Consider the following 27,570-nt stretch of genomic DNA (forward strand, 5'->3'; position numbering starts at 1 on the left):
GCTGCATTAAATCATAGAGAGTGTTAATGCTTATACCGGTCATCAATATATGATAATCGTCGGCAAAACCATAAGTCGGAAATCCAAGGTTAATAAGTTTCCTTAACAAACCATCAGCGACTAGGTTCCATAAAAGTGGGGATAGTACACCACCTTGAGGACACCCACGGACACTCAGCTTTCTAATCTCTGCTTGCCGAAGCGATGAACAAAGAAGTCGATTGCTAAGCATTGCGTGTATCCAATTTGTGATACTTGAAGGTATGCCATGACCACGGGCTGCTTCCAGAATTGAATTGAAAGACACGTTATCAAAGGCACCTTCAATATCTAGGAAAACTCCCAAGCAAGATTGCTTTTGTGAGAAAGCTTTTTCAATGTTGTACACAACATCATGTAACAGGGTTGTAGTGGACTTTCCACGCTGGTAAGCATGTTGCATTCCATGTAGCGGTTGCACGCCCAGACTAACATTCCTGATATAGTGATCGACTATGCGTTCCACTGTTTTAAGAAGAAATGAGCTAAGACTGATAGGCCTGAAACTCTTCGCTTCCTCATAAGTGTCGCGACCGCCTTTGGGAATAAATTTGACAATTATTTCCTAACGATTTATTAATTTTTAGTTTGACGTAAAGCCGCCATGACTATGTTCAGTTTTTGCAATGACTGAGCGGAAATATATATTGGAGAAGCCAAGTGAAAGAAAAACTAACAGAAAAGATGAATTTTTGGAAAAAGATACGCTCAGAGACAGGACTCGAACCTGCGTTCTTATGCATTCCGTGCATACGCGCTACCATTTCGCCACTCTGATCTTGTTTTAGCCACTGCAAAACTCGAAACAGACACAGTAGCAACGTGTTCGATGTACGTTGCTACTGTGTCTGTTTCGAGTTTTGCAGTGGCTAAAACAAGATCAGAGTGGCGAAATGGTAGCGCGTATGCACGGAATGCATAAGAACGCAGGTTCGAGTCCTGTCTCTGAGCGTATCTTTTTCCAAAAATTCATCTTTTCTGTTAGTTTTTCTTTCACTTGGCTTCTCCAATATATATTTCCGCTCAGTCATTGCAAAAACTGAATTATTTCCTGCCAGGCTCTTGGAATATATCCAGTCGCAAGACTAAAAGTAAGTATTTTCTTCAAAACATGTTTGAAATGTTCATACCCTTTCTGCAGTAACACTGAGAAAACTCCATCCTTTCCAGGAGATTTGTACGGAGCAAAACTCTCAACTGCCCATTTGACCGATTCAATCGTCACAACGCTTCGAGCAAGGGCCCAAGAATCGTAACTACCTGAAAAAGTCTCGGGAAGAGCTGTCGGTGATGGATCCATACATCCTGGAAAGTGAGTGTTAAAAAGGCAGTGAAGTACATCACTTTCATCAGACAAGTGTTCACCATCTGAAGTTCTTAAGAAACTGACATTAAAGTCCTTAGACTTCGAAAGTAACTTATTTAATCTGCTAGCCTCGTTGAGACTAGAGACATTTGTGCAGAGGCTTTTCCAACCACTTCGCTCAGACGATCGAAGAGCATTTTTGTAAGCCCTTCGAGCCAACACGAATGCCTCCGACCCATCTCTGCGTCGGTGGTTCCAAGCTCTTCTGCATAGTTTCCTTAGTCTAGCAAGTTCAGCATTCCACCAAGGAGTTCCTCTAGTAGCTCGCACAATCCGAAGTGGACAAGCCTCTTCATATGCTGCAACTATGAGTGAATTTGTCTCGTCGACAACATTTTCCAAATCAATTGGGGTTTCAATTGTTGGTTGGTACCCGTAAAATCTAGTCGCCAAGTCCTCTTCATAGAGGTCCCAGTTTTTAGATTTGGGATTACGATATGTGATAATATCTAATTTAACGTTTGAATGATCAAAGAATATGTACTTATGATCAGACGACGAAGGTTCGAGCTCATCGGAGACGAGCCAATTCACCAACTCATGCGCAATTCTATCAGAGCAGAGAGTTACGTCCAAAACCTCCTCTCTTCCAGATCTCGCAAAAGTTGGGCGGTTTCCTGCATTGACTATGTGCAGGTTTGTACTGCTCACGAATTCCATCATATCAGAGCCTCTCGAATTTATATCTGTGCTGCCCCAAATGATATGGTGAGCATTTATGTCACTGCCGATTACAAGCGGTATATCACTCTTGCAGCAGTATGATACAACCTTTTTAAAGTCATCGCTTGGCGAAGGTTGGTTATGCGGTAAATATGCCGAACAATAGACATATTTCCTGTCTATGCCATCAATAGTCATACCAACTGTGACAGCACAAATATCCCGAGTTGTGAGCTCCGATATGAGAGAAACATCGAGAGCACTATTTGCAAGTATGCATGCTCGAGGCATTTCACGTGGATTAGTCATACCGATCTTGTTGAAGGCAACAAAAACTGGGTTTAACAATTTTCCAATGTAGAAGTTTCCCTTTTGGAAATATGGTTCTTGAACCAAAGCTATAGAAGCTTTACCTTCTTGAAGAAGTCTGGATAGATTGGATAGTTGCTGCATGTTTATGCTGAAGATTGATTTGTGCCACTCTAACCATTATAAATTAGAGTAACTAACATTCCACCTCCAGCACCAACCGTACAACAACTACAAGAAACCAAATATATTGGCTTATAATCGCCTATAGCGAACCATGTAAGGATTTTTTTAAATGTTATTACCATTTAAATCCCACGAGTTGCGAAGAAAGAAGTCGTCCACTGTGCCAGAGCTTCGCTTAACACAGTAAGGGAACACCCCAAGATATTCCGTTCACGACTGCATTGTTTAACCTCCTGCAGCCATTCAGCCATCGGCACGGAAATACACCTTGGCTTAGGAGTTCCTATTTTTGTGGCCTTTTACGACATGGAACAGGAAACCAGTGGATCAATTCTTGGTAAAAAATAATTTCGCCGGATGCCACACGGCTAACCTGTTTGGTGGACTTATACCACCGGTACAGGTGGACCGTAGCGTTATTCTTAGCCAGTTGGGAAACCGCTACCGACACTACACGGCTATCTAGGCTGCTCAGAGAGGGAAGTTGACATTGATGGTCAACTTCCATGGATGGCCGAGCAGCCGATAGCCGATATGAGGAAGGTATCATTACATCGCTAGGTGGATTAAAACGTTTTTTTTTTTTTCAATTTCCAATGAATTAAGTACCACAGATAAAATTTTGAGCTCTACTCCTCTCGAAATGTTCAGTTGCAAAACAATATTTGCTTACCTATCTGGTTGACGATTCGATTGTTACATTTGGATTCACTCTTTACGTGACTCTGATTATAATGAAAACTGTGAAGCTTCAAATTTGAAACTAGAATTTGAAACTAGAATTGTTCCAATTGATAAAACTGAAACGTCTTTTAAAGAACAAGACACATAGGAAGCGTATGAGTAATGTCAACAATGTGTACGTAAAAACAAATTCCTGCACTTTTTTCCTGATTTTAATCAACAACATGGTGCACATGGTTGAAAAATAAACAAATCAGTGTATTCTGCTTAGATTTGCAATTTAATAAAAGCAAAAATGTTAGTCTAAAACTCTTCCTTCGTTCTGAAAACTGCTCGAGAAAAATTTTTTCAGCTTCAGCTTACTTTCACTAACACATTTGATTAGCAACGAACACATTCCTATATGGATTTTCTCTTGCAGAAGTTATTGCGAAATAATGATTTAGAAATCTTCAGTTAGTAATCCATCAAAAAAGGAACCTTAAATTTAACACGCGAAAGGCAATGGATGTAGAAGGTTGTCGTAAAACTTTTTTTCTCGGAAAAATGATTTTTCAACAGAAAATTTTTAGTTTTTGTAGCGCAATCTAATACAAATGCATTGAATCAGTGTAGCTAACTTCTTTATTAGGGAATTAAAATCTATATTCATAAAATGTGTGCAATTTTCCATCATCGGTGCAAAATTGATCAAAACTGATATTTCCTCCAAAACATCAACTATTGCTAAAGAAGATTGTTTTCAACTCAATTGTTCAAGCCACTTTGATAAACTGGTTGCACTGCATATATAAATGCATAGATCTATGACATACGTACCACACAAAATGTACGTAATACACAAATAAACTTTACATTTGATCCCTTCGAGAAAAAAAAACGTTCAACGGTGGTCCTTCGTTGGTTCAATAAACGTCCAATCATTCGTTCAATAGGAGTCCAACACGGGACCTTCGTTTGCCGATTTTGAAACAGTCCGTTGAACCGAATGCTATTTTTTCGTTCGAAAAGCCCTGCAGACAGAGGTCCATTGTTGAGCCATTTTTAATATGAGGAGTTGGAGCCCCGTTATACTAGTTTTACTGCAGAATTTCTGAAGTTTTTTCCACTTATTTGTTTAAACTAACAATACATACCTGCATAATACTTCTACTTCACGTAGAATGACAATAAATTTTCTTTCTACATGAAGACAACACTTAATTTTCACACTATTTTTGCAAGAGAAAAAACAACAACAAACCGTTCCAGCAAACTGAACGAATATTTCGTGCAGTATGTTATTCAACAAGCGCTCAACGACCAACAAAATAGAACCGCCTGCTGAGAGGGAAGTAAAACGCTGCTAGGGCTGCCAGTTTCTTTTGCTATAATTGTCGGATTAAAATTTTAAAACTGACATAATTTATGCATCTAGAACTAGAATACTCCTGAAAATTCCCTAAGAGAAATTCAGCAGCTGGAAGTTTTATATAGCCTTGGTATTACATTCCTGTAGCGGAATTTGACCTTCTGTTTCGACAGACTTCGCAGCCGATTCAGAGTGTACAGAACCATTGCATGGCTGGTGCTACGATTCTACTGACACTACGAATCCTTCCAGGTCGGGACTCGAACATACGACAACTTGTTTGTAAGACCAGCGCCCTATGCATTGAACCGCCAACCCGGGACACTTAGACTTAAAACTGGAACAAACATGTCCCCAGCAAGCCGTTTTAGATTTATTTTTTCGAACGGTTCATCTGTCACTGCTGGGACTGAAAGTTTTCTTGTTATAATATCCAGATTTAAATTTCAAAAGTAACACAAATTATGCATTTAGAACTAGAGCACTCCGGAACATGTTCTAAAAAATAGTTCGAGTTTTAGAACATGTCACCTCGAAATCCCCAGAATCAGATTTTATTACTGTAAGAAATACATGCTCTCAAGGGCATGTTCAGAAGCGTTTCAGATGCATAAAAATCTGATATTTTGACAGTAAAAAATATCTGATATTTAAAACTGTTCATATTAATAAAACTAAACTGGCAGAACATGATCTAAATCTTATCTACCCACATTGTCGCAAAGACGGACTTAGGCTAGGATCCTTCTCACGAATGATTTTAACTCATAGCTAAAATATGACTGCCCACCAGTTATTTTGACATTGTCAAAATTAACCCTGCTCGAATGCATGGTTATTTTTGCACCTCCATAGTTATTTTCCGACACTGAAAAAAATCTTACGAAAAAAGTCTAATTTCAGACCTTTAGTAAAACTTTCTTCTGTGATTTTTTTTATAATGTTATTCTAAGAAAGTACTCCAATAAAAAATTCCAATGCATTGTCAAACGAAGTAAGTTTATCTCGAAGCCCTTTTTACGTTCGCTGTATTGCAATTACTATACCACATGATATCATTTTATTTTCAGTGAAAAAATAAACCCAAATAGTTTTCCATCCGTCAAACTTTGAAATGAGTCGAATTGTTGGTTAAAATTAACTACTCGACCAAAACTAACTGCTCGACTGTCAAATTTTACCTAAAAGTTAAAGTAATTTGCGAAATGGTCCACGTCCTTAGTAATGAATTCTAACTTCTCTAGCAACCCGACTGACAGTGACATTATAAATGTCATTAAATTTTTACTTACTTTATGAATGTGTGAGTATAAAAGTCAGGCTTATGACTTATGCCTTTTCCTTACACTCCAGCTAGAGAAATGGACGATGCCGACTACGGTGAGCGCCCTTTCTTTGATTTTCTGCAGATTTCAACAGTTTATGCTGGATTTCACGGAAGAGCTGAACATTAACTAGTTCTAAGTATTGGGAAACCCTATTTTAGCTTTATATATGAGTGGTACACAATTTTTATTTCGAATTATAATTGATCGCTTTTTCTAACCCAATTCCAATAGATTTTTGAACCAAACCATTGGAGGCGGAATTCATTCGGAATCAGTTGTTGCACTGGAGTCCGCATTGATTCGGATTTCATACTTAATTCTAGATGCAAATTTTTCGTTTACTCGGATTTAATTCGGAATTCATTCCGATTTGATAATGTGTATTGTATAGGTTTTGTTTTTTTGGCTGGAAATGAAGCTCATAATTTGTTGAAAAAGATAGACACTATTATTTTATTTTAAAATCTATGTTACTGCCGAATGATATGAAAAAATGTTGTGAGATTCAAGTGTTGGGATTTTTCTTCGAATCACCTACAATCGGTAAGCTGCACAAAGGACCAAGCGTCGCCACTGTGCACTATTTCAATATTCGGTAGTGATGCTGAAACACAATAACACACACACACAAACACACTGGCGTCGGTCGTAATGACTGCTTGTGAATGGAAAAGCTGTTCGGCAAACAGAAAGAACTTAACCTACCTCCGTTGCTGTCTCCAACAGTTTCCCATTCTGCCCCAAATATTTGATGTTACTTGCAAGCAATTTATTTTGGAACCGTTACACGCTCTTTTCGTGGAAAGAAACACGAGCAGAAAGAGGGAGAGAGAGAGAGAAAACATACTCGGGGCGGGAGAAGAAAAACCTCATCAGCCCTTGTTCGATATTGCACTTATGAAACGGGCGATGATGATTTGTTCTGTTTGTGTATTTCCACACGTAAATACAAATAATTTAGAAATTCTACCCCTAGCGGGACCGAGTATTGACCTCGATATCTTATTTTTGGGGAATGATAACAGTAGAAAAATGTCTTGCCAAACTGGCACCCTATCTGATGAATGTTTTTCTTTTCTCTTTCTTGCTTCCATCCGCAGGATACACACCGGACATCTCGCACCACTTCACTGCTTTTCTGCCGAAAATAGAACACGATAGCGGCTACCAGCAAACACACTACATACTGCCGCCGACGCCAACATCTCCGCCTCGCTCACCTGGCGACGATCCCCAGCGAAGTCCGTCACACGGTAGTCCATCAGCTGTCAGGAAACATCTATTCACCAGCAGTTCCGGTACGGCGCTCTCACTGCCTCCCAAGAAGAAGGACATCTACCGACCTTATTCGCTGGACGACAGGCCTCGGAACTACGAAATACGCATCCCCGCGGAAGAGGACCTCCATGCGGCTCACGCGATACTGGACCTTAGTGCATCGACGGCGTTTCATCCGCCACCGGCTCCCCATCAGCTCCTGCAACATCAGCACCAGCAATTCCTCGAAGAGGAGCGAGGACACACTGTTCCCAGTTCACTGGGTTCACCGGAGCAGAACGAGAACCGAAACAGCATCAACACCCTGGAAGATAAAAAGTCCGGCAAGACGATAGCCTACACTTACGAGGCGTTCTTTGTGAGTGACGGGCGATCAAAGAAGAAAGTCGCCGACCCGAAAACCGTTCTAGAGACCAAGGCCAAGTATACCTGCACGGAGTGTGGCAAACAGTACGCTACCTCCAGTAACCTATCGCGGCACAAACAAACGCACCGAAGTTTAGATTCGCAGTCCGCCAAGAAGTGTATGACCTGCGGTAAGGCGTACGTCTCGATGCCGGCACTGGCAATGCACGTTCTAACGCACAAACTGTCCCACAGCTGTGGAGTCTGTGGGAAACTGTTCTCTAGACCGTGGCTACTGCAAGGTCATCTACGATCACACACCGGCGAGAAACCGTACGGATGTGCTCACTGCGGAAAGGCCTTCGCCGATCGGTCCAATCTGAGAGCCCACATGCAGACCCACTCCATAGATAAGAACTACCAGTGCCAGCGTTGCCACAAAACGTTTGCGCTGAAATCGTACCTCAACAAACACCTGGAATCGGCATGTTTCAAGGATGACACCTGCATGAGTCCACAGATTCTGGGATCGAACAACAACCTGGACAACATCGATAACAACAACAAACTGGTGAGTGCGGCTGCGTTGGTGGATAAACTCGGGACAAAGTTGGTACTGAAGAAAGAGAACAACAACGATGAAGCTATAAATCAAAACTTTGCCACCTTGGCAGCGGCTGCGGCGGCCAGCGGCACTGGTGCCGGGAGTATACTGGTGATGAAAAACGTTGCCAGCAGTTTGCTGGCGAATAACAACAACCTCAACGGCAGCAGCGGCTCATCGCAGGCGGCGGCTGTACTTAACAGTGCTGCCATCTTGACGACCGGTGTCAGTCATCCCACAGCGGCTGTCCACATCAACGTCAACTTCAGTGGGTAACCAATAGTGGATGCGGCCGCCGCCACGTTGGCCGCCACCAAGGCGTATCGTATTATTTTAAACTGAGCAAAGAAAAAGACAGGCGCACACGCGCACGGCAGCGGTTTGAGAACGTGTACGTGAATTGAGTTCAGCTTTTTTTCGCTGTCCTCCTCTCACTCTGGCTCTGGGCAGCTGTGCTAGTGGTAGTAGTTTTCAAGTTAAATCCAAAGCATTGTAGAGAGTGAGAGAGAGAGCCGTTGTAAGTAGCATTTCATTTACTAAGCGGTTTCTATCATTTCCCCGTTTCCTAGCTCCTTCTTCTCTTGAACTCATAAGAATCTCATCCTTTCGCGATGTTATACTTACAATAGCGCGAGAGGCTGCATTATATACACTTGCGACATCCGAAGACGAAACAAACAAAAAGTATTTACACAAACAAAACAAACAAACAAACAAAAAAAAAACTACCAAAAGCATTATACAATTTTAACCAAAGTTTTAAACAAACCAAGCAAGCAATCCCGAGAGCAATTCAATTCAATTAATCTAACACTACGATTCAATTATGCGTTGACTGTCAGTGTGGCCCTAGGACGATGGAGTCACTGGCCGCTGGCAGTCCTCCGTTCAGTACATCTATTGCGTAGGCTATATACCTTTCCTCGAAATGTATTTATTAACCAATTATGATTGTAATTAGAGAACCTGTAGTCATTAAACAACAACAACAACAAAAAACGCAGAAAAGAAAATGAAAAGCAGAAAAAGAAATTATACTGCGACAACAACTGCGATGATGATAATGATCCAAACAGAACAACCGAAAGTAAAGTGGAATGAAAAAGCAAGGTTATGTTTAACAATTAGGAGGTTAAAAAAAGAATCAAGACAAGCGAAACAAGTTATCAAACCTTCATATAATTAACTTCTGAACTCTCCGAGAAGTCTAGTCCCGACTCTTACATATTCCTGTTATTATTTTTTTTCTTCTTATAAACTTCTTTGACTATGCGGATCCCATGAGCCGGCGGAAGCCCTTATCGCGAACTAGGCCGAAAGCAAGAACGCGCCAAGCGCCGCCCAACTTTGAGGTTATCAGGAGCAGTGTCAAATGTTTCCCGTCTCCGGTCGTCGCCGGAGTCGCGTAGGCGTTGCTCAACTTACCCTCTAACTCGTAGTTAGAGCAAGCAGGAGACTAGGAGCCAGCGAAACCACCGTGTTATCACTGGTGAAAGATCGAAACCTGACAGGATGTCAACCTGGCATTGCTGCATCAGAATCGTAATCGTGTGGTTCGTGTGGTGCGAACCGGGAAGTGGGGGGACCGAGTGGAAAAATGAAGAAATAAATACTACAACAATCCGCTTCCTCCAACCTCCCGGGGCCAAAGAAGAAGAAAAACGGCACACGGCACTCTTCACACAGGGCGGGCGCGCCACAGGCACTGTTGCTGATAAGTCGAATCTGATGGGTCACGCAAGATCCTCGAGGCAGCTCTGTGACAGGTCTTCATTTTCGTTTCTTGAATCGAACCAAGTAGGCTTGGAACCAAGCAAGTTGGTGAGGGTAGCGAGGTGGGTGACTGTGGCCTAATGGGTGACGGAACACGAAGGCGATAATGAAGAAGAGGGAATTTGGTGTTTTTGGTTTTTTGAACTGATTGTTGTGTGTGAAACGTATTCGCTCCGGAACTTATCAATCTGAATCTGTTGAAGATGTTCTAACGCATAAATCTTCAATATTACAATGCTAAGGCTAGCGTTGCCAGTTGAATCCATTTTTTAATTTTTAAACTTTTCGTTTATTGCTTTGCATTCTCTCCACACCGTGAAAATACCTGGAAACTAGTTTCCAATTAGCTAGAACTTCATTCCCAAATTCGTTCCAAGCCAGTAGCCATCTTTGAAAAATAGCATAAACCTTCTTGAAAATGATACATTGTACCCCGTCTCGTTAGTGACTAGACTTCAGAAGAAATTCGACAAAAAAAGGAATAAATAATAAACTATTCGAGCGATTTTTCCATTAATCATTTCACATTGCGATCCTTCTTCATCATCGCCGGTGACGTCCGGCACCCGTTTTGCCAGGACGTTATCGGAAAAAGAAAAAATGAAAGCGCTGAGTTCTGCATGCTATCCCCAGCCGCTTGCTCCTCCGGTCAGCTAATTATTACAGTTTATTGAATTATTTATTCATCGCCCGTGTACTGTGTTTCCACTTATTGTGTTTTTTTTTTCTTTCGTATCTCCCTTTTCTGTAGCCACTTTCGCTACCTCCTCCTCCCCAGGGCATATACAAACTCATTGGGTGTCAGTTATCGTTATCGCGATCACCTCTCGTACCACTCGTCGACACTCGTTCGTTCGCTCGCTCGTTGGTTAGAAGACTGTCAGTGATTTGAAACATTTCAGTCGACACGCGAGTGGTGAAATATTTCTCCTAGAAGCGCCGCCTGAAAGATAAAGGTAAGGTGGCAAATTTAAACAGAAAAATCATACATACGTCCAAGGCAGTTTTAAAGGAAAGTTTTATAGAAGCAACATAAAAAATATTAACTCATGCTCCCTCCCCCCGGCTGGTGAAGGTAAATCAAATTTGCCATCCTCTCCCTTCGCGCGTGGAATACTATTAAATGAAAAGAAGTTTTTAAAACAAAGCAGAAAGTTTTTCGTTGTAAGTTAATTAATCCCGCTCTGTTTAAAATCTGTACAATAGTAGAGAAAAACAAACAAACAAAATATATATCTAACATTTAGGCGTCTCTTTTTCAAGACAACTAGTAAGTAAGCTAAGAGAAACCAATAAAACGAACAAAAGCAGATTGTTAAAAGTTATGCGAAAATCGTACATTAGTGAATGAGATAATAATAGTAGGGAACGTAAGATGAATGAAAAAAATTGCAAAACATTGAAAAATCTAGTCTTCACCCTAGTCTAGTAAGCACTGTTTCGAGACAGAAAAGCAAACAAAACCAGGGGCAGTAGGCGTTTCCCGAGAGACGAAATAAAATAAAAAAAAAACACAAGTAAACCAACCGCACTCCCCATGTATGCCTAGTTTCCTTTTAGTGTGTAAGCTGTAATCAAAACATACTGTAAGCAAAAGTTCTATCATATTCTAGTCCTGTCGACTTTTACTAGGTGCCGAGAGCCATTCGATTGCTGTATTTACAGGCTCCCTTCGACCGCTTTTCCGCTAAACTTTGAGTATTTTAGTCTAAACACTTCTAGGTTCTAGCAAAGGATTGATCGGATCTTTCTATAAAGTATTTCAAAACAAAACAAAACATGTAAAGCTCATTAAGGCTTTTTAATTACTCCTAACAGAGTCTCAGTCTGAACACAAATCGCACCTTTTCCAGAAAAAATCTTCGAAAATTAGAAACAAATTGCTATTTGTACGGCGACTTTCCGTTTGAAGAAACAACGAATCAAGCAACGAATATTTCCGATCCATTTATTTAGGCGTTCTAAATTTTGAAAAGAAATTCGAAGCAATAAGCGAAACCTTTCTTCTTAGTTCTGCTCGGAGTTATCTCAGCGTTTTTCGGTAACAAGTTGACAACAACTAGGAAGTAAGAAGAAGAAAAAAAAACACTGTTCAAAAGAAGCAACGAAGGTTCTGAACGAAAAGCAACGTTTCCCAAACAACGAAATAGGATGTAAGTAAAACAATTGTTATTTTTAAGTTAGATTTTTCGGACGGAATAGCGACAACTACTGATTGCTACCGTTCTGTTACTTTCTGTAAATAGGACACTAGGAGCGAGTGTGATTTTTCCAAACAACAAATGTAAAATATGACACAAAAATGACACGTCCAGCAGCCATTTTGACGTCAACGCTTAAGAAGACCGCAAAAGCAGTTTCTGTTTTGATTTTGTTTGTGTTATTGTACAAATCTAGAACAGGTAACGAAACTACAGAAACAGCTAGGAAATCAAAAACAATATACTCGAGCTACTAGGAAAAAAAGAAAATAGACGAAGAGAAACTGTTCTTTTGTGGCCTTATTTCTTGTTGACGTCGTTTATTTCGTAGTAATTTGCGGAGAAGAAATAAAAACAGAATCTCACGTGATGCGAGTGCCATCTAGCAGTCAAGGGCCATCAATCGAAAGGGGAACTATATATTTTGACATCAATTTTACCTTGTTAATTTAACTACTGTTACAAAGAGAAACAAAATTACCATACTGTTTTAGTGAATATATTACGCTAAACAAAATTTCGAACAGTGAAACGAGGATCAGGTTTTGACGTTTGCAAAATCGCTTAGGCCTTAGACTGATGTTCAATCCAGGTTTGAATATTTGATCCGAACAATTTTTGACGACCGGGTGCTTTCTTAATATGCAGCACACTCGTATTATTTAAATATTATATGACGAGCTAAGGAATTGTATAAAACCACTAAACGTTTAATTTGCACCATAGTCTTTGTTCTAATCGAAGACGTGTAAAGAGTGTAGCCAGAAGTACCTATCAAACCGAATCAAACGAACTAAGTAAATACTCAAAATTTTGTTGCTGTAAGTAGAAGAGTAATTGAAGTTGAATCCATTTGAAGTTTACAAACATAGTTTGGTTTGTCAGGGCAGCCAAAAAAAAAACATTGTTCAATGGCCGGAACACCAGTTTTAGTTATTTTATTTTGCGTGACTCTCATACATTGTAGACTCTAATTTGCACCAGTTTTCAAATTGCAAATGCAAAAGTATATTGACGTACCGCGACTTAGGTGAATTACCCCTTAAACAGATAAAACCCAAATCATGGACATTGGACACAAGAGCTATTCATGAATTGAATACAACTTTAGGTCACGTATTCGTTAATCCTAGAAAAAATCGTGTAAATATCCATTTTCTGAGACCGACACAACTCAACAATGATCCATTTTTACAATTGATCTAACGCATATTCAATGAATTCTGACATATTTGAAGATTCTAAAAAATGTAAGTTTATATGACAAAGTGAATCGTATGTGGAATGGAGTCACATGAAAATTTCGTCATGTTTGTAACGCTTCAATTAGCGGATGAAAGTGATAACACGGAAACAACGTGCATTAGCTCATAAACAAAATACCGGGCTACATTTTTTTATCACTTAGGACATTTGTGCATGAATCTATTTCCGTAGACCCTCAATGAACATAACTTAAAAATGAGTGACACGCCACTAAATTTATTAAAAAGTGCACGTAGTATTATGGTAATGTTTACTCAAAATAGGTTAGATTATCTTTCAAAATTTGAGTAAGTTCAAATCAAAATCTCAAAATCAAATAGAAGTCACTGGTCTTCAAAATAGGAAACGCAAAAAAGTTGTTAAAATCGTTCAATTTTGACAGTTTGGAGCCAAAATTGCACGACAATGATACCCTTATGTTGGATCTCTCACTGAAAATTTCTCACCTATCATAATTGAAGTCGCAAAATTACTGTAAAAATCAGCAATGATTGATGATTTTAATAGTTATAAAAACCAGAATCAAGAAACGGCAATGAAAGACGGTTCTATCTTTTTAAATTCCATAAGAAAGTTCCGAGAATGAAAACGCATTTAACAGTACAGTACCAGTGAAGTATTGTTTTAACTTAAATGTTCGCATACTCAACGCTCACTCCAGTGTATGATTAAATGGGAGAGAACTCCTTCGATGATGGCCCGATCGATACCACCACAAACGAACCTATATTGTGCGCAATTTGTTTAGTAATCGGGCTGATAATCGGACCGATGTGGCTCGACAAAATTCACTGGGTGGTGTTGTCATCGGAGATGCAAGATTATTTTAAAGAGAATCTGTAATTTCAAACATAAAATATCTGTGTTTGACTGTGTTCACTGATTAATCGAAATTCTCGTTGTTAAACAGTGTCAAAATTCAATGAGAATTTTTTATGTACATTCCTTACTTTGTTTATCATGGCTTGACCAGCAAACCGGATATTCGCTTTCAATGCATATACTTAACAGATATTACAGTCCGTTGCCCTACATCTGCCCTATATGCACATGAAAATCATACATGAGACTTGGTGGTAACAGGGTAGGATTTCAGTTGTCAATCTATAACTTGATCGAAATGTACCTTAGTGATGCTACAACCAGAACTAGACATTGTTATAATTCCAATTGAATTGTCAAATGTGGTTCCAATCTACGTGTTTACATTTGCCTTGTTGCCCATTGTTCACCAACAGCGGGGAGTATTGAGTAAAACTGATGAATGAATACACATCATTTCTTGTTACAAGAGTGATATTTTACGAACAAATAAACCAGCACATTGAAAAAATCTTTCGCACACAAATACAAATGCCAGAATTTTAGTAATGTTTATCTCGTTGGAAGATATACGATTTTTCTCTCTGCTGATCTCTGGTTGTCAGGGTTTGTATTGTGAATCCTCAAACGAACGAAGCAACAAAAAAAAACAAAAAACTTTGCTTGACATAGCTGAAGGAGAGACCTATATTAGAGAGAAACTGGATGCGTGAGAGTATATGCTACTGAGCAGACCAATTCCCCTTGCCAAGTAAATTGTCTGTGCTCTCAGTCTCAGTTAAACATGAACTAAGCAATCCATGGCAATGTAATGAAATGAAGGGTTCGCTCTCGTTAGTATTGTACGAGAAAGAAGACCTTGCCTCACGGCGTGCTACAAGACGCGAAGCAAAGTCATATAGGCAATATTTACGGTTTATTTTTGAAGTGTAGGTTTACAGAAATCATTTTTAACATAATGGTCGCATTCCAAGACCAAATTTGATCACATTTCAAACATACTTTAAACATTTTATAGCAGAAATTTTGCATTTGAGCCCATTTTCAAAACGATCGATTTGTTTCTTGGCAATTTACACTGTGTATATATCCTAGAAACACTAAAAGCAATGTTCTTTAAATTAATATTCATCGGAACTAAAATTTATGAATCTAGTTTCCTCATAGGCATCTACAATATGAGAACCATTCATCAAATTCTAACCTCATGAAGCATAGGTCTCAGCAAGCGGGCATATTCATGAACTAATGAACGAACGAAGCAGCTCTCCTTGCTTGGGTTGCGCTGTGAATTCTACCTGACATACGAATGTGTGTGAATAGCACAGATAGTGAAACCCTTTTGTTAACATTCGTTGCTTCAATTTGCAAGCCCTGCTGGTTGTAGGAGCACTTATGTAGGTACCTCACTGTATGACCAAATTTCATAATTTGTTGGCTTACATGAGTATCCATCAAGGGGCAAATGCTTTCTGATATAACAGTTCGGCTGAATTCGTATCGTTTAATAGAAACACACATTTTTTTGCCAAAATTCGTTTTTATTATTCAACATAATTGCCATCAGAGGCGATACAGCGATTATAGCGATCTTCCAACTTTTCAATACCATTTTTGTAGTACGATTTGTCCTTTGCCTCAAAATAGGTCTCAATTTCAGCGATTACCTTTCATTGCTTCTAAACTTTCTACCAGCGAGCATTCTCTTGCGGTCTGAGAACAGAAAAAGTCACTGGGGCCAAATCTGAAGAATACGGTGGATGAAGGAGAAATTCGAAGCCCAATTCGTTCAATTTCAGCATGGTTTTCATCGACCTGTGACACGGTGCATTGTCTTGATGAAACAAAATTTTTTTGTTCTTCAAATGAGGCCGTTTTTTTACATTTCGTCCTTCAAACGCTCTAATAACGCTATATAATAGTCACTGTTGATTGTTTTTCCCCTTTCAAGGTAGTCGATGAAAATTATACCATGCGAATCCCAAAATACAGACGCCATAACCTTACCGGCCGATTGTTGAGTCTTTCCACGCTTTGGGTTCGGTTCATCGCGTGCAGTCCACTCAGCTGACTGTCGATTGGACTCCGGAGTGAAGTGATGGAGCCATGTCTCGTCCATTGTTATATATCGACGAAAAAAATCGAAAAAAAATTTCATCAACACACGAAATTCCTTTTTTCCATTTTTTTTTTCATAATAACAAAAGTAGCTTCACTCAAAATGCAATATCTCACAAACTAATAATCAGACAGCTGTCAAATTTATACACGTATCTTTTGAAGGTTGGTACTAACTGGAAATAGTATGGATTTAATTCTAGTGGCGCCCTCTCATAGAAACGATACGAACTTTTCAGCGGATCTGTTATTCAATTCAAGCACAAAATTCATCGAACTACGATTCACTCTTAGTTGCGTGTATAACCCATTGTTACCCATTGGCGCTGAATTTAAAATGTGACAATCGAAATTAATCGTCGCTTCTAAGAAGTTAATAAGATTCTTCTAAAACCATCTCTCGAACTATTTTAACTTTTAGCTAAAATTTGATAATCGAGCAGTTATTCTTTATCGAGTAGGTAAATGAAACTACTCACATTATCAGATCCGAATGGATTCCGAATCAATTCCGAATCGGCGAGAAATTTTCATTCGGAATTTCATGTGGAAATAATAATGGATTCCGAATCAATTCCAACTCCAGTGCAACAACCGATTCCGAATGAACCGGTTCGCCTACAACCGGTTGATTCGGAAATCATTCGGAATTGAGTGCGGACTGAATTGTCAATTCGTTTTCTTCTTCTTCTTTCCTGATTTTGCACGTTTTCGTGCTGATTTTCAGTTTATTTTTAAACGAAAACATTATATAACTGAATATAAAATTTTAAATCTTCATGTTTTTCGGATATACAGAACTAGTAAATAACCAGTTATTCTTAGAATCCGAACATAAACTATTGAAATTCGCTGGAAATTAACAAAACGGCCTACCTTAGTCAGCATCATCCATTCCTCTAGCTGGAGTGTAGTGGAATGGCTTAAGTCGCTTAAATTTCACACTAACACATTCATAAAATGAGCGAATATTCAATGACATTTATAATGTCACTGTCAATCAGGTTGATCGAGCAGCCAACTCAGGCGAAAATTCTAGCACTGAACTGATCGAGCACTAAAAAATCATACAGTCGAGTAAGAATTCATTGCTCATTCCGTCATTTCGATGATGTGGGTAAAACTGCGGCCCATTTCTTGGCTTGACGGATGGGAAGTTATTCGCACTGAAAAAAAAATGATAACCAGTGACAATAATTATGACAATGCAGAGAACATAAGAAAATATTCGAAGAAAAATCTTACTTCGTTTGACAATGAATTGAAACTTCTTATTAAGATATTTTCGTGGAAAGTACAAAATGAAATTATGCAGATGTTTTTTTGACGACCTGAATTTAGAATTTTCTTGCAAGATTTTTTTCAATGTCGTAACTAAATACTGAACTGACATAAACAACCATGCTTTCGAGCAGGGTAATTTTTCGACAACGAAAAATAACTGCTAAACTGTTAAATTGAAAACTATACTTCAAACATTTAAAATTAATATTCAATGCCTTCCATTCAAAGCCTGACTCATCTAAAATATTTATGCAAGAAAAACTCGATTATTTGCTGCAGCCATCAAGCGCTCCAATAACGCTATATAATATTCACTGTTTATGGTATTTCCTTTATCAAGAGTCGATAAATATTACACCACGTGCATCCCAAAATACCGAAGCTTTAACCTTTGCAGCCGATTGTTGTGCTTTGGACGAGGTTCACCAGTTGCGGTCCATTCAGATTACGATCGTTTTGATTACGAAGTGAAATGAGGGATCCATGTTTCATCCATTGTCACATATCGACACAAAAAATCCGGTTTGTTATGTTTAAACATGGCCAAAAACTGAACAGAATCATTAACACGTTTTCGTTTTTGGTCAACAGTGTGCTCCCACTTTGAACGGAGCTTTTTCATAAACAAATGGTCATGCAATATAAAACCAACATGTTCTTTTGATATCTTTACGATGTCAGCTAACTCACGCAAATTCACTTTTCGATCATCAAAAACATTTTTTTTTTAAAGTTTTCTGGTGTTACCGCCTTATTTGTTCTGAAAATGACAACAGTAGCGTCATTCTTCGCACAATAACTCACAAACTAATGACCAATCATCAATCACCATGCAATTTTAACAGCTGTTCTTTAAAGGTTATCATTAACTGAAGAAAGGTAACTGCAATAAAACTAGCGCCATCTATGTGTTAGGCTCGGGACTTTTCAGCCCATGTGTTACTCACCGTTTGGTATGAGCAGCAAGGCTGTAGTAAATATGCAAGTTGACAGTTCAATTGGAATAAACAATGTCTTCGCTGATCTCTGGTTATAGAATCACTAACCGAGATACGCTCTGCAAAAGCTGTTATAACGAAACGTTTTTGGAACAAATTTTAACAAATTTTGTTTTTGGAAAAAGTATCCAATAATGGAAGAAAGAGTTTTTGATTTGGGTTGGCAGCACAAATAGATCTATACCATGATTTGAAAGTCAGGAGAAAATAATTAACATGTTTTCAAAATAGAATTTGTTTGCTAAGCTCGGATACTCTTTTGAAAAAATTATTACTAACTTGAAAAAGTGAGAAATGAATATATTCGTTTAAAGTTTAACAAACAAGTTTCGATTTTTGTTCGATTATTACTTGCTATTATAATTGCATTATAATCGTAAGAAATATTCATTAGAAACCGCGAAATGACGTCAATATTCTATTAAAACTACTAACGGCCTGCAACGCCCTTGACAACGACTAGATGGCATTCGCGTTACGAGTACATTAGTACATTAGGCTACACTGAAAAGCAGAAAAAAAACACAACGCCAGTAATACGCTTTTTTAGATGTTGATTCAGTATGACGTTCATGACATCTTCAAGCCAACGGCGGTCTAAATTCGACGGCCAGAAAATGTAAAGTTAGCGCAAATTATGAACCAGAGGTACTAGATCTCGTAGAGCGTTAGGAGAATCTATACTAAACACACATCGGAAGATTTGTTCTTTTTCCGTTCATTTCTTTCCAATTCACCAAACAAACCCTGTAAATAGTCGTGACCCAATCATCGCTTGGTGAAAATTAATTTGTCAGATCAATCTTCTTCGTTTAACGATCCCGTAAACAAAAAAAAACTTTTTCGCCGGCACATTTTCGGGTTTATTGAAAATGATTACTTTGTCCCAAAGAGCTAGTCAAAGGGATCCGGATAACGAATTGTCTTCCGGTGACCGGTGTTTCCCTTTCGTTTTTATTTTTTTTTGTTTTACTGTTTTGGGTTGACAGGTGTCAACGTTCAGCCTGGCCACCGGGAGAACAAAAAGAATAGTATTCGAAGGGTTATTTGAAAGTTTACCGAAAGCAGACACCGCCTGCCTGCCTATGAAGTGGTGAAATATAAATTGACATTTGTGAAATGATTTCTAGAGGTTTGAGTTGTAGATATAAACCGTTTTCTTTCCTTTTTAAATCGTATTCCTTTTCCCCTGAAAGCAATCGGATACTGATGTTGGACGGATGTGGGTATCACGTGCAATAGGATTTGATGGGTAAGGACAAGCGATGAGATTCAAGACTCGAAGCAAAGTCCTGCCCACACCCCATCGAAGTATACAAAAGTGTGTGGATTTCATTTTGCTAGCGCAGTAGGCTAAGTTCGGCGCATTGTATGATAGTCAATTCTAGTTTCGTTTCCTCGGATACGGGAGATCCCTACTGATGTCCCCCGGAACGGTCATTTCCGCAAGGCCTGACAGGGGGGACGGTGATTGTCAATTCTAATTTATACTCTCATAAATGGCAAAAATGCAATTAGTTATCCATCCAACAAAAATGGGAAAACCAGAGAGCTTTAGTCCATAATAATCGAACAGTTAGCAAACTTTAGTATATAAATCTTTACTCGAACCACTTATACATACATGTACTCGACTATATTTACGGTAAGCCCCCCTTGTTAATTATTACCCCATTTCTCAGCAGTAGAGTTAACTACGGAACCTCCGGCGAAGGGGAAACATTGTCCGACATTGTTCGCAAAGCCCTGCCGGGAGTTCCGATCCTTTCTTCTCCTTCTCAGCAAACCCAATTGGTCGGCAAAGGCAATTTGCCAGCACGATTGCAAAAAATAAAAATAAACAAGGAGTGTGATCTAGTCATGTTAAGCAGAGAAACCTAAGGACAGGCGCGACGAGGCTTTCTAAATGATCTCATTACATATAAGGAAATCCCCTCTTTCTCAGGATCGCTAGGGTTCAAAACATTAGGACGTCCGTAAGACCATTATTGTACATAAAGCCGAGGGAATGTCCCATACAGTAGAACTAAAACCAAAAATTAGTGCGACTAAGAAGACTATAGCGAAGAAGTTACAATAAAGCAACATTTACTCTACTCTAAGCCGGTAGTGCAGTTTTTGAGTTGATTTTGTACTCCACTCCACTTGGGCTCGAAACAACTCTCTTGTAAGTAGTTCACAATTTATCAGGCGTAGCAAAATATACTAAATGAGTAAAAACAAGCAGCAAACCAGTAACTTTGAAAGTAGGTTTTTGCAGCCCCCTTCCCCCCTCCCCAAACCCCCCCCCCCCCTAAACTCAACCTAAGTAGGACCGATTTAAGACTATTTAATCATTTATTTATTTAACTTATTTAAAATGTTTCACGCAAAGCTAAGTCAACATTCTAGCCAGTACTGAAAACATATACTCATACATTTGAAAATTTTCTTTGAACATACAAGAAAAAAAAAGAAATGAAAATGATAAACAATACAACTAGCAATTAGTCGAAAAAAGAGCAAAAAACAAGGAGAGCAATTGTACATAAGCAATATTATAACGGAAAAAGAGATAAATATTACAAGTTTTAAATCAAACAGAAGCAACAATTATTACTTTTAAACGAAAGGAAACAACCAATACTCAAAATACAACAAGCAGTAGCAGAACGTATAGTAGTGAGCAATATATTTAATCTTAGCAAACAAAAAAAAAACAACAAACAAAAGTATTTTTATAACGACAGAAAATTGAAAAATCCCAACACAGAATGAAACAAGTAAGAAAAACAAACCCGCTTTGTCGTTTGTAGTAGTTTCCCCCCCATTATTGAAGCTAAGTCGCTGAGTAACAAAAACAAAAAGGAAAACAACCGAACCGGACGTTGGAAAGATGAATCAAGCAACAACAAAAAAAAATTAAGGGAATGGAAACAAAATGGCAAAGCGTACACATTGATCGATTGAATCAACGACATTATACAGTAAACAGGAGCATTGCTATTATTTTAGACAGTCGCAAACAAAAAAAAACAAAACAAAAAATACATGAAACATTCAGAAGAAGAAAAACTATTATTATTATATTATAATTATTACTATTATTATTGATTGATTGATTGATTGAGAAGAAAAAAAACAAAGAAAACGAATGAAATATAGAGAACAAAAAAAAAACATTTGAAAAGTTTATAAAGCAAAACTGAGTTCGTTTTTTTCTTTCCTACCTTGGTTTAGTCTGTCTCTAAACTTTCGTTCGAACTGTCCCTTGGTTGAAGCTGAATGTCGGCTTTCTGTTCTTCAATCTGTTTCGAGAAATTCACCTCGTTTAAACTTTCGGCCTGAATTCCGGTAAGTAGACAAATGTACCATCCGACCTCCGGTTTTGGATTACGTTTTACAAAATTAAGCTTACCCAAAAAATTTTCGATTATTTTTTTTCCATTCATGCTATCATGCAACAAAGTTGTTAGAGTTCGTTTGTGAGTGTGTGTGCATTGCGACTGCTTAGTATTGCTTTGAAAAAAAAAACGAGTTGAATTTCTAGTTCTATTTCCTGTTGACTTGTTTCTATTTACACCTAGTTTTAGTATGTTTGCATTAGTTTATTACTTTATTTGCGAAACTTGCGATTGAAAATCGGTAGAATGTTCCTAAAGAGCAGTCAGCTCTAAAGCCAGATGAATGTTCTGGTGCTTTCAGTCGGTAGCGATAAGTAAAATCAAAAGCAATTTTGAAGATTTATAAAAAACAGTAATTGCTAACTAATAAATAGGCACTTTTAGTAGCGGTACATTTGTAACAGTTCTACACACACTCACACAAACTTACACAAAATAAACACTCGCCAGTTTTCGCTTGTCATCCTGCTTGGCTCTTATTTTGTTTTGCACTTTATCTCCTAGATGAAAAAAACCTATATTCTACTTCTTTTGTCTAACAAGAACCCAAAAAAATACACGCAGAAATTTTATTGGCACATTGTTGCAAAACTAAATTACCGGTAGCGAAATCTGCCAATGAAAAATGGAACCAAGAAAATTTTTATATCGGCAGTAGTGATTTGCATGGATTTTTGGTTTAATCAATATTTCAAATAGATATCAGCATTAAAAGTAAACTCAGAATAGAAGAAAAGCTGCTTCAAAGTTATTAATACAACTTTTTTCAGTGTAAACTACGAATAAACATGGAAATAGAAATGTGTGAAATTGGGTTGGGTTAGGTGTGAAATTGGGTTGGGTTTCGGACCAACATTTTTTTAAAACCGAAACCAGTTTAATGTATAGCGATCGAGTACCATTTATTTTGGATACTTTATTTGTTTTTTTCGGGTATTAGAAAAATGGTATTAAACCAAGGATGGCTTTTATCGTATCAAAGAACGTTCACTGGCAACTCTTCACGATTGAGTCAGTGCCATCAAAGAGAAACGGAAATCATCGCAAAAACAAAAACCTGGCATGGCTCATTTAACATAGAATCGACACCAGTGCGAGAGCGAATTTCTCTCGATGACTTTTCTGAGAATCAAAGGTTAGCACGCTGCTGTGGAGATCCTCTCTGAAGCAACAAACGGTCGCTTATTCATTAGAATCATTTTACTATTGCCGCTTACTCTAACTATGTGCATATAACCTTTGTATAAGTTGTGTCTATGAAAATGTCTGTGAATGCTCCACACAAGGGTTTTGAAATGAGAATCATCAAGTTGAATCATCGATTCGAATTTCTGCGATAATTGTCAACTTGCGATTCTCTTTTGGGAAATTTCACACAGCAACGATCATTATCAGACTGTAATTTTTTTTCAAGGGCGTGAAATACTCAGAGTATGAAGTGGAGCGAAGAAATGTAGCAAAATTCTTTCAAGGTTCATGCATTGAGAGACTCGAGTTCTTGTAGCATCTTCTACCGGATTGAAAATGCTGTATACAATATAGATAGCAATATAACAGCTTCTGTCAAATTTTCGGCAATCACCAACACTGTATTAAACTAAGTATAAGGTTCCATTCTAAAAAACCGTTAGTTTTTGCACAATAAATTAAAATCAACATTAGCCCGTCAGAGTAAAATTTTTTTTCTTCCACCTCTACTATGATTTTTCAAATGAATTTGCCAGTTTTTATAACGAATCCTCAAAAAGGGAAAGTGATTAAAAAATTTTCAACCGATTTGACAGTTCTTGCTGAAAGTATCATCTCTTAACAAGCAGCGCCTCTACATTTCATTTTAGCGTCCATGTGCCAATTGATGCACCCACAAAACAAGATATTATCATTGATTACATTGCGATTAGTTGTTGAGGGATTGTGTATTGTGGTTTTCAGCGGGACATAGAATGCGACAGAATCGCGGCAGAATAGCGAGTTAATGAGTGTCAGAATCACAGTTTGCCAGGTTGCAGATTTGCATGTAAATTTGTCGATTTCTTTTGTAAGCAGACTCTGCAATGTTTACAGGTTTTTGAAACTTTTATTTACAACCGTCAAATTTACAGACTTTTAAAATTGCGCTGTTTGTTTTTTCTCGTTATTCTTATAAAATTGAACATTTGCATTGGAGGATATCCAGTATGCAGACTTAAAAATTTTACCTGACATCTCTGTCAGGAGTTGAACAGTTGCTTTAACCGCTTCGCTGGCGGTTGTACTGAAGTTTACAAAATTTTCATATCAAGCATTAGAGCGAAGAGAGAAATAAATTGTCTGGTGGACAATAATTATTTGTTTGTTCACTAAAGGCATTCACAAGTACATTCAGACAAAATATACCTTATGATCAAAAAAGAACCGGAATTTTATTAAAAAACCTGTTTTAAACCACCTAGTGGTGTAATGATGCCTTTCTCATGTACATATAATATTGTGGTATTTTATTCAAAATTTTTCTCTTCGATTTTTGAAAGAAACCAAGAGATTGTTTGTTCATAACATACAGAATAAAACAGTACTTTGATTGCGTAAGTCATCCTTAAGAAAACGAAGTGGGTTCACTATTATATGCAATTCCGGCACCGGAATCCGAGAACCGGTATAATCAAAGTCGGTTCGTACGGCCACCAACCAACATGACGTACAAACTCTACTAGTACGCACTCTGAATTACGATTTAAATGTTTGTTGCATCCGAAAATATTTTAAGTTAAGGCGTACAATATTGAACACACTTTATCCTATAACTCCGGAACCGGAAGTCGGATGTGGATGAAATTCAGGAATTCCGTATGAGACCGGAAGACCTTTCATTTGAATATAAGTTTGTCAAAATCGGTTCAGCCATCTCCAAGAAAACCTAGTGAGATTATTTGACACATACACACACACACATACATTGCTCAGCTCGATGAACTGAGTCGAATGGTATATGACACTTGGCCCTCCGGGCCAATTTTCACTAGTCGGTTTTTCAAGTGATTGCATAACCTTTCTATATGAGAAAGGCAAAACGCAAAATTTCAATTTTTAATAAATTTCTTCATTATTGCCATCAACGGCAACGCTTGATCCAATTTTCCATACAAGTTTTATTGGCCGCCGAAGGTATGGCCTTTAGTTCACGCAGCGAATTCTCTTTCATGGTTTCTATGGTCTCAAAACGCGTTCCCCTCTATGGTAATTTGAGTCTGGGGAAGAGGAAAAAGTCACACGGGGCCATATCTGGAGAGTACGGTGCTTGGTTGCTGATATTGGTTGAGTTTTTGGCCAAAAATCATCTCTTTGGCCACATCAACACGACGCTGTTTTTGAATGAAATTCAGCTTTTTTGGCACCACCCGAGAAGCGACGCGTTTCAAACCTTAAACATCAGTTAAAATGTGTTCGGCTGATCCATAAGAGATGCCCAACAACACAGCAATCTCTCTAATCGGTACAGAACGATTTTGCAACACGATTTGCTTCGCCGATGCAATGTTTTCTTCAGTAACAGATGTTGTTGGGCGGCCAGGGATCTCATCATGATCCAAACTTGTACGACCACCTTTGACGACCCTCACGCAGGTTTCGTCGTCCATGATTATGCAGTTCAACTTTCCAGCAAGAATCGTATTGTACAGCTTTCGAACCCTCGGCATGATCGATGCTTCTTGTTTCGAACTACGTTTTGGTTGTTTCTGCTTGTTATAAATTCGAAGATTCAAACGTTCTTTAGCACGAAGAACATTTGACTTCGAAGTGCCCACTTTTTTGGCCACACCCCGAACTGAAACCTCCTTCTTTTGCTCGAACGCCTTCAGTAAACGTTTATCCAACTGAGGGTTAGCAGGACCTTTTTTACGACCCGTTTTCGGTTTATCCTCAAAGGTGTTATCCTCACCGAACTTCCTGATTGCATTTCATCACGGCTTTTTCACTGACTCCTTCCATTTTTGCTATATTTCTCAGTGACAGTCCGCGTTCCGTGCACCATTTGTACACAATTTTTCGACGTTGTTCTGCTGAAAGTCCACGCATTTCGAAACAAACTAATGAAAACGAATAAACAACTGCACAAATGGTTAGAAAAGAGTGTAAACAACTGGACGCAGCCATAAAAATTGACAGATTCTGAACCATTGCGAAATGGCAGCGGTTTTTGGTTGCGTCCATACTTTCTGGGACAGTCTTTATTGACATGTAGCCCTCTGATTGTCATACGTAACAAGTGATTTACACGGAGAAACCCTTATATCTTGACCGAAAATCACATAAGAAGGTATAGCCTTCTTCAAGCGAATGCGTAACAAACGTACGCCGTTTATAATAACGGGGAAAAAGTTCTTCCACACTTTCTTTTTGATATAAAGGTAGCGGTAGCTTTTGTCCATTTGGTTCACTCGTTTTAAGACCGTTGTTATTGCTCACTACACAATACTCTACTTGGTTTCTGCGGTCCCGAACGTAAGCTGTTTTGTTTTATAGACCGACTCGAATGAGATGTGAAAGCGAACTGATAGATTTAGTGTTGATTTTACACTAAATAACTTGTACTGCTTCACAAACTTATAATGCCAAAATAATGGTTAATAAAGAAAGTTTTGTAACTACATTTCGTTTCGAGATCAGACCTTCTGTCACAACAGTCTCGCAACCATTCCTAAGCGAACATCACATTGAAAATGTAAGAGCTATGATCCAACTGACACTAAGGATTCTAGACAAACCTAGAAGAATCATTGATGTCAATCGTTGACTTGCTCCATTGAAAGAATCATTATGGTCGTAACAAAACTTATTCATATTTTAATTAAACAAGACGGTAGTATTCTAGATGAATCCTATCTACATCCTGTTTGAGTTGGGACTCAATTTCAGATTCAGAAGTGGGATACCAGCCAGTAGGCTAATGTGTTTTAGATCCTCAACATTCAATCTAGGTCAAGGGTCTTTTATCTGCGACACCCCCGGCACTAGGCGACGGGTGGTCCGAGAATTATTTCAATATGATAAACAAATCCGCAAACACCACCAATCTGAGGCGGGATAGCACTGCATGTAGATATTTACTTTCCAATCCAACACATCACAAAAGCACATCTGGTAGTTATCACATTCTTCTGAATCAACACGAATAGAAATTCCTACCACAGCTGGTTGCCTCGAACCGACAAGTTGGCTGACCGACCCGGCAGTGCATTCCATCAAATTCTGAATATTCATACTCCCCTGGTAAGCCCGGCTCTCAAAACCCTTCCAAACGATACCGAAAATGTACACAAATTCCATATCCCCACTTCCTTTTCCCCTTTCCCATCACGATTTCTTCCGTCCGGATTCGTCCCGGACGAGGTTTTGTGTGCCGATTTGTTGAATGTCAGAATCAGAGACAAACTGCTATCCTGCCCACTATCGGACCTTGCCTGGGACCAGAATCCATCCCTGTGGAAACATCATCGACCCACATAACCACTCCGGTTGAAGATTGAGTTCGTCCTTCTTGTTGCAGGTGAACAACGTACACAAGACGACATGTCTTTCTGCAATCGGAAAG

The 27,570-nt window shown here is 38.6% G+C and overlaps 1 protein-coding gene across 1 annotated transcript in view; it reads left to right on the top strand.

Annotated features, from left to right (window-relative positions):
* Positions 1 to 24,111, top strand: part of LOC131438893 (protein escargot-like) — a 183,932-nt gene extending 159,821 nt beyond the window's left edge. Inside the window, exon 2 of the mRNA XM_058609271.1 lies at positions 7,027 to 24,111. Coding sequence (XP_058465254.1) covers positions 7,027 to 8,429 — 1,403 coding nt within the window. The 3' untranslated portion in view covers positions 8,430 to 24,111. The remainder of the gene's footprint in view (positions 1 to 7,026) is intronic.
* Positions 24,112 to 27,570: the final 3,459 nt, after the last annotated feature.

The sequence above is a fragment of the Malaya genurostris genome, chromosome 3, assembly GCF_030247185.1.
Source record: "Malaya genurostris strain Urasoe2022 chromosome 3, Malgen_1.1, whole genome shotgun sequence".
Classification (NCBI taxonomy): Eukaryota; Metazoa; Arthropoda; class Insecta; order Diptera; family Culicidae; genus Malaya; species Malaya genurostris.